This window comes from Pempheris klunzingeri, chromosome 16 (genome assembly GCF_042242105.1).
Source record: "Pempheris klunzingeri isolate RE-2024b chromosome 16, fPemKlu1.hap1, whole genome shotgun sequence".
Lineage (NCBI taxonomy): Eukaryota > Metazoa > Chordata > Actinopteri > Acropomatiformes > Pempheridae > Pempheris > Pempheris klunzingeri.
This window is the reverse complement of record NC_092027.1, coordinates 7,674,160-7,687,799: the sequence shown is the minus strand read 5'-3', so window position 1 is coordinate 7,687,799 and position 13,640 is coordinate 7,674,160. Positions and strand designations below refer to the sequence as shown.

The window sequence follows — 13,640 nt, the reverse complement described above, 5'->3', positions numbered from 1 at the left end:
AGCAATATGTTCAGGTCACCATCACCCACCACACAAACACACACCAGAGTTGCGATGTCTACGCTCACAATCCAAATAAAAAAAATACACATTTTAGGCCATTTTAGGCCATGACTGCAACAACAGTCTTCTGATCTTATATAAAAAGGCAGGATGTGCCTGACAGCCTCAGCTCAGGGGTAAGAAGAGTCCCGTGCTTGGTGCTTCACAGGTGCTCAGCTGCCACTCGGCCGTGGGCGGACTTGGCCCCGTGTCAGACAGCGTGGGTAGATGGTACAATGGTCAGCTGCTGACCTATCATTTTCACAGGGAACAATGCCAATTACCCACAATCAGGTCTTCACTAATAACTTTGGTTGGAGGGTATAAAAATTATTTGCAAATACCTAAATAGATACTTTTAGTATGACATTATCAGCTGACAAAGAGCTGTTGTGCATGAAACATCAAAGTATTATCGGGAAAAGCCTCGGAAACAGCAGTCAGACCTTGGAATGCTAAATATTTCATTGAGGTCAATGCAATTAAGATTATTTCAAGTGCATTTCCAGATTTTTGACCTCGTTTCATCACATGAAGGTACTCCTACAGTAACAAGAATAACTTTAAAGCCCTGAAAAGACAAACACGCCAGCAGGCAGGAGCTTTCTTTATCCAAGCAGAAAGTAAACATCATCACCAGTCCGACCCAGAGTCCACTGTCCGACTCTGTGCCCTTCCTGTCAGGTGCTGTGTGTGCACTGAGCACATAAAAACAGCTACTGCCCTCTTCATCAGGCTGCTAGTCAGCAAAACCTTTCCCTTGCTTTTTTACTGTATCATGATCAAGCAATTATCTTCAAGCAAATTACGCAAATAAAAAACAGGCCCCCTTTATACATAAGGACATCATGTAAAGTAAAACTTAAAACTTTACAAATTTCTAATGTTTTCATTGCCTTGCTGTTCAGCTTCAGTCTGTTACATTTCAATATAGTGTCTGATTTCTGTTTTCAGTTGTTGTTTGCCTTTTCAGTCCATTTGCATTTGAGTGTAGTATTTTTCATAATACATGAAAAGGCCCAAAATAAACAGACTTGTATTGTATTTAGCACTGCCCACAAAATACATAATCATAAACATCAGCAAAAAATGAAATAAAAAATAATGTAAGCCGTGCAAATTGAGAAAGACTCATTGACTGGATATAACTGAAACTCTACAACCAGGATGACCAAAGTTAGACTTTGCAGCTACCAGATCAACAGCCACCATAACCAACTACCTGTGGGGATCAGCTGTGGCTGGACGGAGGAAACTGGCTCTGATTGGCTGGTGTCGCTGCAGTTAACAAGGTCAAACTCTCCTACAGGACCTGATGATAATCAATAGAAAGCTCTGGACAGAGAGATAAGAGCGTTCGCTCATACACTTAGGAGTCATTGCTTTATTGAACAAGGAGCTTTGTGACACTGCCAATGTGGTTATGTCTGTATGCAGTGTATTACAGGGTGAACTGTCAATGTGGCTTCACAGAGCCACAAAAATACACCTCCAAAGTTTTTCTTGTATACAAAAAGCTATTCTGACTCTACGTTCCACCAAATATTCAAGTCACAAGTGATGAAATAGAGAACATCTGTTAATTAACTTTCAGAGTTCAGTTTTGACTTTGGACACAGCAGTTGGCAAAACAGTCGCACCTCAGGATCCATCATGCAGCTGCTCTGGCGTTCATCAGCTAATGGAGTTGGCTCGGTTGTCATGGAAATGTTGATGTTCACACTTTTACTCAAGCCTCGAATCTGAATAATAATTATGTAACTTTATAGAATCTTTTGTAGTGTTCACGTTGAATGTGTTGCAGTCCGGGCTGCATTTTCTTCCCCATCTTTCCCCGTCAGACCAGTCCGTCATCGCCGTCTCTCTCAGCTTTCAGCGGGACATGAAATCTGCATGGGAAGACTACCTGAAGATGGATTTATACTAAACGCAAGAGCTTAACACAAGTCCTGCGTCTACAGTGTAGGTTTAGATTTATAGTTTAGTGTCAGATTTCACCTTCTGATATCACCGCTGTAACTCTAAACAGGTTTATCATTCACAGTCAGAACCTATCATGCTTTAAAGGAAAACTTTAACATTAAGCTTTAAACTGTGATTTATTCCCCAGACATGTGGCGATGCAGCTCTATGTGGTAACTTAACCAACTCTGTAGAGATAGATATAGGGGGACAAGCTGAGCAAGTCTCCTACAGCTCTCCAAATAAACATGCTTTTTACACAAATCACTTGATGAAACATAAATGCTTTTCTCTGAGTTGGACGGAAAGTAAACACAGAAGGTAGCCACCTGAAACATCAGTTATGGCTAACACCCTACACATGTAGCTGCTGTGACGCAGAGTACAAGTGCTGCCGAGGGGTCTATTTGTACTTTTTTAAGTTTCGAAGGTAACAAAAATGAAGAACAGAGCAAATAAAAGCAAAAAAAAACCCAAAAGGTTTCTGTTAAGTTTGGTGGTTATGCTCTCCCACTCTCATTTTATTTGTATTCTCTCTTTTTTCTCTCAGGTTTTTATGTGCAAATTGAAAAGGCTGCAGAGTGCAATAGAAACTGACTTCAATTTACATTGTTTTCCATCACTTCAGGTTTGACTAGCACTCTTAACTACACCATCTTGTTGCCTCTTCTTCTGCAACTCTTATATAGCCGCATTAATTCACATTTTCTATGGTAGATTTTGTGGTAATTTTGTTAAAATTTGCGCTACATTTAAAGGCTTATTCGTTTGTTGAGAGCATAGACAGAGATCCCCCTGAACCAAAGCTCATGGTTTGTAAATCTATCTGTGTACTCCATCAACTGATGAAAATCCTGTAATCAGATCACAGCTCCAGAACAGCTATGAAATGGACCTTGAGAAGAGATTGTGAAGCTTAAGATGTTTTTCTGTAACAGAAAGGTGTTGATTCAGCTCCATGTTACAGGTTGTGACAGTACTAGCTACGCTGAGGACAAGACGAACATACTGCACCTCATATTTGTTCTTCTACCAAACCGACTTCAAAATAAAAGCCTCTCTTAACCAAGTGTAAATGTATTTTCTGCATCTGTATCGATCAGCAGTATAAAATGTGTCAGCAATCTTTCATTCAGTTTCTTATAAAGTGAGCCACAGGCTTTTTTTTTTTCGTAATATGAACCCTGGGCTTTTTGTTGTAATAAATAGATCCTGCTACACCTTACAGCGGTCCCTTATCAGAGATGTGGCCGAGCCTCCTCCGCCTCATCGCCAGAGTGGCTGCGATAATGATCTGAGAGGCAAACAGTGCAGCTCAGGGAAGGATTAGACCACAGCAGTGGGTACAGTAATAACAGCTGCTGCCGTGGCAATGTCCCACAGTCAACGAACAGGAACAAAAAGCCTGCTCAGCTCTGCAGGGCAGAAGGAAAAAGAGAGATAGACCGTCTTCCTCCTTCTACTTTTCCTTGCTTATCCAATTTTCTCTCATCTTTTGATTGGTTATCTCATAATGGCTAAGCAGAGTAATTGGACTTCCCCCACCCCCCCTCGCTCCAGCTGTACAGCAGTTTTAAGCGGTGAACAGCTACATGTTGAATAAGCGAGCCGGCAATGAGGCAGCATAACAATGGGACTGCCGTATTTAATTGTTTAAAAAGACACAAAGAAAGAGTGTTTTTGTAAAGAGCAGTTGGCATGGGAGAGAACAGGAGCCTTTCTTGTGATTTCTAAGGTGAAACTATGTTTGTAAAACAGGAAGAACAGCCTTAGCATCTTAGGTCCACGGGGATGTGTGTGTGTGTTTGTGTGTGCGGTGACTCACCAGCACCTCCTGGCCTCCTCCGGTTCTTTCCACACTCAAGTGTTCATCTGAGCCCTTCAACTTCCTCACCTGAAATCAAACACACACACACACACACACACACACACACACACACAAATTGATGAAAAACCTCAAGAAATCAGTGAAGAGACAGGACGAGAGCACATGCTGATATGCAAGGCAGCAGGGAAGGCACAAGCATAAACAACATGTGACTCGTATGCTCTGGCCTTCAGTCACTACACCAAAGAAAAACACCAATTTACAGTACAGGACTCAACACACATGTGCAGAACATTATAACAGAACCTAATGCAAAAAAATTACAACTTACTGAAGAGTCAGTAGGATTCACATATTTTACTGTTTGATTAATTTTCTTCAGAGACATAATATTCACACTTAGTTGTCTTATTTGTCTTTGACAGTGACCTTGTAAGTGTAGCAGATTTTTATATCCCACAGGCTATAAACAATCCCATGCCTGCAATTCATCTCCTTCAACCCGGGGCTACACAATAGGAGTTCCATCCAGCTAGTCAATAAATATAACCACCAGTCATGCACACTATGCTTTTAGCCAGCATCACCACTTTAAAAGAAGCATGTTTGTGAAACACCTTGGCTAGTGAACATTTGTCATCTTTGTAGAACGCCATCTCGCTGGAATGATGTATAAATAAATGCGTTGGACAAAACTGTAGAAACACCTGGTCATTTATGGAATCCAATACAACAAAATCTCTAAATACAAGCTTAAAACGTGCAACAGAGTTGCATCAACACCTCTCAAACAGTGTCAAGAAAAATAATTTCTAAGCTTCAGAAAGCTCGGTTTGACAAGCACTCAGTGGTATTGAATTACTGGATGTCCTAATATCTCGTGGTCTCAAGACCACTAGCATTTTTGCAAAAGCTGTTAAGTAGTAAACACCATCAGGGTTATGAAATCTAAACTTAATACTGCTTCAGTGTACACCAGCCACTAAATGAGCTGAGAAAGTCAAGCTCAAAACATATTAAAAGCATCCAAACATCAGCTTGTTCCTTCATAGCTACAGCAAATACCAACAACAAACCCACATTCACAGCTTCCATGTAAAGAATAAAAAAAAAAAACTACTTTAATACCAAAAGTTTGCCAAAGAAATTACAAAGTTTGGATTATTTCTCTCCTTCATGCACTGCTGATTTCCACACTGTCACCAACCTGCAGTGGCTCTCCAGAAGGAGCTCTATAACAAGCCTCATTCTCCACTGGATCAGGCGAATGGGGATATACCCCACTGAGATACAGACAGCACACACAAACACACGGTCTAGTCTTAATCCATGAAACCCATATTGAAAGGAACTGGTTGTGATACTACTGGTTACTACTGCACCCAACACAGTAATCTTTCAGAAATGAGTCCACAGCGATAGGAAGAGGACAGTTAAACCAGGGACATTTAGAGACACTCTCATCCTCAAATACAGCAGCAGCAGTGTGTCATTACATTTCTCTAAATAACGCCTGTGAATGGAAGATATTCTTAAATCAGACAAGCAAGAAAAGTTACAAACGACGTGGAAGCCGAGCTCCGCAAAAGAGTGCTCTAAATTTTAAAGAAATGCCTCCTCCCTTATGTTGCATCTTTTGTTGGCGATTTTTATTTTTCATGTTTTTTTTTTTCTATTCAATTTTTTTCTTATTTCCTCTTCTGTAAACATATTTCCTTGATTTTTCTGACACACTGACATATTCTGTTAATTGAGAAGCATGACTTGTTGTCTGCAGAGACATGGTATTAGTTTGGATGACATTTATGAAGGTCTGCAGCTGTGGATTTGTTTACTTTGTGTTCATGGGGTGAGAGTGAAGGGGAGGCAGAAAATGGAAGAAACCTCTCACCCCAAATACCTCCTAATTGGTAAAGATACAGCCTTATTAGCTTTCTGAAATTTAAAATTCTAAATACAGCATCTGATTTTATTAAGTTATGTTACTAATGTTTGGTACATTTCCACAATTTCCACATTTCCGCTTTAGGGGGACAAATTCTATATTAATCTCAAATGGCAATAATTTGTAAATGTTGGCATTACTTTGTTTTACACTTGGTACCACTAATGCAGTTCACAATATTCAATTATGCTAACCTAGCTAACTGATGTTGCTAGCATAATGTTAGATATATTGTGTGGATTTTGCCTAATCAATTTAAAATCTTTCTTAATAACATTTTTATCAAATGTCTGGTCATATATGTCGACCATTAGCCCTTTGCTCTTAACATATTAGCAAGCGGATGTTGATTTTGTCAGCTAGCTAAATCAGTTAGCTGTGCCACAGTTACACCTGGCAGTTACTGAGTATAAATATTTAGAGAGATCTTTACATCTTTAAGATCTTTACATAAGGACTAGTTTGTGTGGAGTGTAAATCTTCGGTAAACACTTGTGTTTAAACTAAAGAAGGGTTGGCGCTGCGGGCAGGTTGCATCAGCCTTTTGGAAGATTTCATAGAGAAAATAAGTACTTTTTGTGGGCCAAGAAGATAAGAATGAGTCATCTGAGGAAAGAAAGGAAAAATGCCACAGCTTTAACACTCTAGAGGGATTGTTAAATGAGACTCATGGGAGATGATGCCATTTAAAATGGGAAATGGCAAAAAAAAAAAAAGCCAGTGGACTGAGAGCAGAACAGAAAGAAAGACAGGGGTCAAGAAAGACTGTACAGAGGGTTTTCACGTGGTGGAGGACCTGCTCCTGAGCACACACTGGTGAACTGGTGAACCTGATCTGAGTTTACTGAAATGGGAAACTGTCGCATTTATAAACAGGAACACAGAAGAACAGATATCTCAAGGGAAATGTCAAGGCTCTCTGCTCACTTCTCTTCCTGAGGAAAATTCGCCAAAGAGCTTGGACCAAGGTCATGTTTACAACTCTGATACTGTGTGGTGTGTATGTGTGTGTGTGTGTGTGTGTGTGTGTTTTTACCTTGGCACTGCTGTCAGAGTGACGTCTGGCACACGCTTGCAGCTGACTGATCCAAAACTGCTGCTCCTTGGCGTCGGACGCTGCAAAGACAGACAGAACAAAAGTAAATTTATAAAATTACAAGCCTTAACTTCCTTTAGACGCAGGACGCCGAGAATCACCAGCAAATCCTTTCTTGAGTTCACAGTCAGGTCAATATGCAGTTATAAGAAAGCCATCTGCCTCAAAGTGTCCCCACATCCGCCGATGGATGCCATTCAGTTTTTATTACTGTACTTCTATTATTCTATTACAGCACTTCCATTTCCACAGATTAACTTGTACATTACTATTAGTTTGTCCCGACCACTAAACACCCACTGGAGGAACAAGATGTCAGTAACCACGATAACATTTTTAAAATTTGAGTCTTTTTGTAAGAAGATTATTAAATAAACTGTCACTGTTTTACTCCGTAATTACGGTCTAAATGTTTGTTCCCACAATACAAGACGCAACAAATGCAGAATTACTGCGGGGTCATGTCATGTCTTCAATATGATTTCAAGGACTTTGGGATATTTAGCAAACTGAAAGGAGCTATAAGGCAACTAAATAATAAATGGTGGGTATTTACTTGACTTGGCAATATTTTTAGACTCAAAATAACCTAAATGTGACTATTCTTAGCCAACAAAACAAGGAAATAAAAATTAGATTCATTGTGGAAGCACCAAAAGTCTATTCTTGTTAGTGTACAGAAAACAACATTTACAGAGAATTTAATTCAACAATTGAATACATACAGAGTGAAAAGTCAGAACGACTGAAATTAATTTCAATAATTTGGATACTTGGGGGTGAGGATGTGGTGAAGTAGGATGACGTGGACTCATATCTGGTTGTAACATATCAGGTTACAATATATATTGTTTTGGAACACAAATTAACTTACTAATTGTTTCAGCTCTAAACTCATTAGCTCAGTATTTCTAAGCTCCTTCTAAGGACGCTGGTCTGGGAAAAATATCAAGTACTTCTTAGAAGCTGTGAATACAAAATTCATACTTTTAGCTCCAGCATCATAAGATCAGGTTCAACCGCTGTGAACCGACACAGTGAAGAGTGTTTTGACCCCAGACAAGTAAAAGTGTCACACACACACACACACACACACACACACACCCACACTTACATATATCATTTGGGGCAGCTGGTGGGTGTACGACGTTTCATGAGTGGTTTTATGTATTTTCTAAGAGAGCAGCCTCTCCGGCCAACAGCCCTTGTACATCAGGCACAGAAAGGACTGAGAACAACACACACGCACATAAAAAATATTAAAGGAATAGTTTGACATTTAGGTGAACATTATTATTTGGTTTCTTGCTGGTAGTTCGATGAGGCAATTAATATCACTCACCTGTCTATCTTCTCATTATGAAGATACCTAGCTTAACATAAACACTGGAAAAAGAGGGAAATAGGTAGCTTGGACAATCAAAGTGTAATCACAAGGAGCTAGCTGCTCCCAGCCTTTGTACTAAGCTAAGCTAACAGGCTGCTGACTGTAGCTTTACATTTATCACACACTCATCCATCCATTGTCTACACCGCTCATCCTTCTTCTGTCTACAGGGAATTTATAGTCACCAATTTACCAAACCTGCATGTCTTTGGACTGTGGGAGAAAACCTACGCAAGCACGGGGAGAACATGCCACACAGAAAGTCCCCAAGTTCAAACCTGGATTCAAACCAGGAACCTTCTTGCTGTGAGGCAACAGTGCTAACTACAGCACCCCCATACATGAGACTGGCATTTTTCCAAAACGTTGACCCACTTCTCTAAATGCAGATAGCAGAGTGCATATAATGCTCGGGGAAGCAGCATAAGCAGAACCGGTGGAATGGATGAGTCTTTTTGATTTAACTAGAGACCGCCTTGAGCTGTGATGTAAAGAAAACTGCTGACATTTGGACAAGAGGCGATGAAGGCTGCACATGACTGAGGCATCTGTGAGGACGACCTGTGGGATGTCGGTGATCTCATTTGCAGCCAAATGATTATTCAACATGCCGACCCGGCCATTTCATCCTGTTACCTTCTGAATGATACCCTGAGGGCTGGTAGCACATCTGAACCTCTTCATTTCCTCCTCTATGCTAAATTGAACATTCAGTATTCGAGAAACAGCCGCAATTTATTTGTCCAATTTGCAGGAAGCAGCTTGATACTCTCTGCATGCTTGTGGTTTTCCCCTTGGCACGGAGACAATACGCCCTGTTATCTTAACACAAATATCCAGCTGAAGCCCAGACTTGCTGACTAACACAGCGAGCTGCAGCCCTTCCAGTTGAAGGAGACGCTGACTGTCGGCTTGTGCTGACCCGCTCCAGGTCAGACTGGAAAATAATATCCTTCTGATTCCATTTCACTGACTAACTATAAGAGAACGATGCCTTTGATGGGTATGATAACGTGGAGATCAGGCTGGAGCACCAACAGAGGAAAAAAGTAACAAAAGATTCAAAGATGGCAGATGAGAGCACCTGATTTCAGAGTGTTATGAAAACTACTGCATATGCTGATTCTGTGCTTCTTCCTGCTTTATATTTTCAACAAAGTAACTCAAAAAAGCATCACTCAAACCTGCACTATTAAGTGAAATAGTCTCGAATGAGTCAAACTCACGTGAAACGCAGCAAAACAAAGATTCCCCTCAGTCACAAAAGGGAAGGTGTTTGGCAGGTAATCGGTACACCTGGGCACAGCCCTGTTTAAGGGTGCGCTTGATTTTGTAACACAGTGTGATCAGTGCTGAGGGGACTTCTAAAGTCCTGTATCAAATTCACCAAAAACTCCCAACATGATAAGGATCAGGTTCATTGTTGATGCTGGGGATTTGATTTGTAAAACATTTACATAACAAAAAAATGATAATGTATGATCTTAAAAAACATTATTTATCAGATGTCTATCAAGGAAACTACAGACATTTTAGTTGCATTTTCATGTATACTGTCATTATTATGATTTGCATGACAACCAGTTCTATTATTATTTACTTTATTTATTTTCATTTTATTATTATCATTATTATTGTTGTCGTTATTATTTTTACTCTAACGGCGTTCCACTCTGGCTGTCAGACATTTTCGGTGTTTTGCTTTTGATTTTTCTTCACCATAAGAAAACGGAAATGAATGCAGCACTCTCTTTATTAGTGACTGGATAGCTTCTTTGGATTTATAAGGAAATGTGTCACCACCAAAATGAAATGCATGAAACACGTTAAGTGTTTTTCGACATGATGACAGAAGTCGTCCCAGCGCGCGGGAGAATTCAATTTGCACTTGTCAGTCACTCGTACTGCCGACATCTGCCACAGACATGAGAATACCTGCGAAAGGCCTCTTTAAGTGAAGAAGAAATCTGAGAAATTGGGACATTCACAGAGACTCTCGACAAGTGCGATGTTAGAGAAGTGCTCTTCCGCTGGGCGTGACCGCTCACCTCTCCAAGGGGAACAGAGTATTCATATAGAAACACCTGGGCCGTGCTTTCTTTCTCCAAAAATACCAAGTAACAACCCCCCCACTTATTTCTTGTCGTCTTCGTAACAGAAATCCCTCACTCTAAAGGGGCCACTTTCTGTGCGAGTGATTTTTTTCTCTGCACAAGCCTGGTTGTGATTTAGGATAATTGTCTGTATTGAGCAGAGCAGCCTCCATGTGTGGTTATGCTAATATGCACCTGTTCATATGGTGATGCAGGAGATGCACGCACCGCTCAGCCCAGAGCCGGCCGTGCTGGGCTCATTCAGGGAGTATACTGTGATATTGATGACAATTTCAAAGCTGGTTTTGTGTCACGAGAGCTGCAGACTTGGAGATGACATGCTGACAGCTCTATTCATGTGATGAATGTGTGAGGTTTGCACTGGAAACCGAGGGGACTAACAACGAAACGAGGGGCTGGTCCATCTGCCCATTTAAAATCAGCAACAATAGACACCCGTCCTGACCTCGGTGTCCTATTTAAATGTCAATATCCATCCCAGAGAGACGACTGAATGATATCTGAACACCACTGAGTCAGAGAGAGAGAGACAAACCTCCTTCCCGGTCAATCATAGCACCACCATCATTGTCTAATTACACCCATTTTAATTACAGCATTGTGAAAGATGTTACTGGTCAAGATAATGGGAAGTCTGAGGATTAATGCTTAGACCAGCAGTTAGATTTGATTAAAGTGCTGGGAGATATTATGAGCGAGGCACTTTAACTGCATATTTCAAGAAAATGGACAGACTGACAGGGACAAGAGAGGTTACATGAGTGGCCCAACAATTACAACGTACAAGCCTGTCCGCATCAAACTGGCACAACAATGTTTGATCCCTGTAATCATTCTTACTAAATCAGTGACACAATGTTATATCCTAAGAGAACATCTGCTGTAATTTCAGGTTTCAACTTTAGGTTTAATTGGTTTTTAATAGCTTTTGATTCAGACTGCTGTACATGACGTTTAATATGCTGATCATTTTAATCTTTTATGAAGTAAAGCAAAGGGGACTCGAGTGTCATATTCAAGCAGAATAAGTGTTACTTTCCAAAGTACACAAACACAATGAGGAAGGCAGAGCCTTGTGAGTAAGTGAGCTGTTGCTTTCAACTTGACTACAAAGAGTTATTTGTAAATCTAATAGATTTTTGTTCTTGAATGGTAGCACCTGAAAAGACTACAAGAGCTGTGTCTCCCTTTTTTTCTTTTTTTTTTTTAACTTTAAGCAAAATAACTACAGTGAAAATTCACTCCAGTTGAAGTATTAAGGTGATCATTTCAAATGTATTCAGAAGAAAAAATATTTTTTTGAGGACACTGTTTGATGTGATTCTTTTATCTGCAAAAATTGTCCATTTCCAAGACATTAATTTGTTCCTGTTGCAGCGTAAATGTAGTAAAGAGCCCGTCGAAAATAAAAGCCTACACAGGTACAAATAAAAAAGCTCAAAGAATTCCACAAATCCACTTACAGGAGAAGTTTGACATTTTGGGAAATACACTTTCCTTTTAAGCGTTAGATTTGAGGATTGATAACACAATGTTATCTATGAACTAACAGCAAGCAGCTGATTAGCTTTAACACAATCAAACAGATCAAACAAATGAGATGTAATGTGTTAATTTGTAAAATCTAAAGGTGTTAGGAGATGTATTTGCTTTGCCTTTTGAAGAGCCATGCTAGTTGTTTCCAGCCTTCATGCTAATCCAGCTAACTGTCTACTGAATGCAGCTCAATATTTAGCATACAGAAAAAAATTGTGGTTTTGATCTTCTTCTCTAACTCTCCACAAGAAAGTAACATGTCTCTTAAGAGGGTGCTTTTATGTTTGGCATCCTTTATGTAGCTTGCTGAGATTACCTGTTTGTAATCGCACCAGCTGAAAATGTCAAGTACACAGCTAAAAGGGGTCATCACAGAAAACCATATAAATAGTTTGCTGTTGCAAAGTTGGCCGTATTTTGGCAGATTTGTAGTGTGGTATGGTCTTGGTAGGTTCTTAAAAATCAATCATAGGGACAGGTTTCTCCATGAAAACATTGCAAAATATGTTGAATTATTATAATGCACAATAAAGATTGTGTCTAGCATCCTAATCAGCTAGTTTGAAAGCTGTGCTGAACACAACTTGACCCTTTCATTGGCCGACTGCAACATTGTATGATAAATAGCTTAATTTGCCATCTGCGCATGCAGATATGATTAAATTCCCACTGCTCTTCACCTTTGTACAGCAGCAAAACACAAGGCCCTACAGTCTCCATCCATCCGATAATGAAATACCCTCTTTATATTAGTCTGCTTTAGCTAATTACACTGTGTTCCTTTGGTTTAGAGCCAGAAAAACCCTCAGGCTACATTACAGCCGTGTTAGAAGTCACACACACGTCTCCCAATACATCACACTAGACGATGGCCATTTATAAAGAATCCTTATTAAGAGTTGTGATCAACTGTTGCATAGAAGACACCTCTAAGGAAGGGCGTAGGTCGACAATCACCTACAAGTTCCTCATCATTTCATTTACAACATGAACCTCTAAACTCTAAATGATTTTCTCTCTTTACTACAAACAGCTCTGTCTTTTAAAGCATTTTCTTTGACTGGCAATAAGTTATTTTTATAAAAATTATCTGTAAATACCAAAATTATTTTTGCATACAGTTAAAACAACCTCCACACAGGAGGTAGGGCAGCTTGTATGTTTCCTGAAAGGCAAGCAGGCAGCAAATCACTGACTACAGCTTGTAAAGCGTACATGCTGTGAGTGCAAGCCGTAACTGAAGGCAACTCAGGCGAGCATTTTTACATTTTGATCAAGTCAGGGCCTCTCTCACCTCGACAGTAAAAAGACCACTTTATGGTGATCTATGCTAAGTTAGGTTCTACAATAGCAACAGATTCTGTGTCGACAGTATCTTCGTATACTTTTTTATAACAGGAAAATGTGTTCAAAACCCTCCTGTGAAAACGTATTCAGGGCTCCAACTTCACTTTTTTCACCACTGTCTCAAATACAATTCAAGCCATAAATGGAATTTCCATAGCTTTAATTTGCACTAATTTGAATTGCCAGAAAAATGTATTTCTAATAAACCAATCTAATTTCCAAAAATTTGAACATTTTACAGATAACAAGCATGAGCACCAACAGACTGTCTGTCGAAGCAGCCACAGCACCCACACCGGCAGGAACACTGAACCAATGCATCACAACTTCAAGGAGAGGAAGAAGGAGGGAGACCTGGACCTTATGATCAGGTTCTCTCTCTC

The 13,640-nt window shown here is 39.9% G+C and overlaps 1 protein-coding gene across 1 annotated transcript in view; it reads right to left on the bottom strand.

The window, feature by feature from the left end:
• Positions 1–13,640, bottom strand: part of LOC139215701 (oxysterol-binding protein-related protein 10-like) — a 68,891-nt gene that overhangs the window by 39,967 nt on the left and 15,284 nt on the right. Inside the window, exons 3-4 of the mRNA XM_070846743.1 lie at positions 6,814–6,893; positions 3,830–3,898 (exon numbers count right to left, since the gene is read on the bottom strand). Of these exons, the coding sequence (XP_070702844.1) occupies positions 3,830–3,898; positions 6,814–6,893 (149 nt within the window). The remainder of the gene's footprint in view (positions 1–3,829; positions 3,899–6,813; positions 6,894–13,640) is intronic.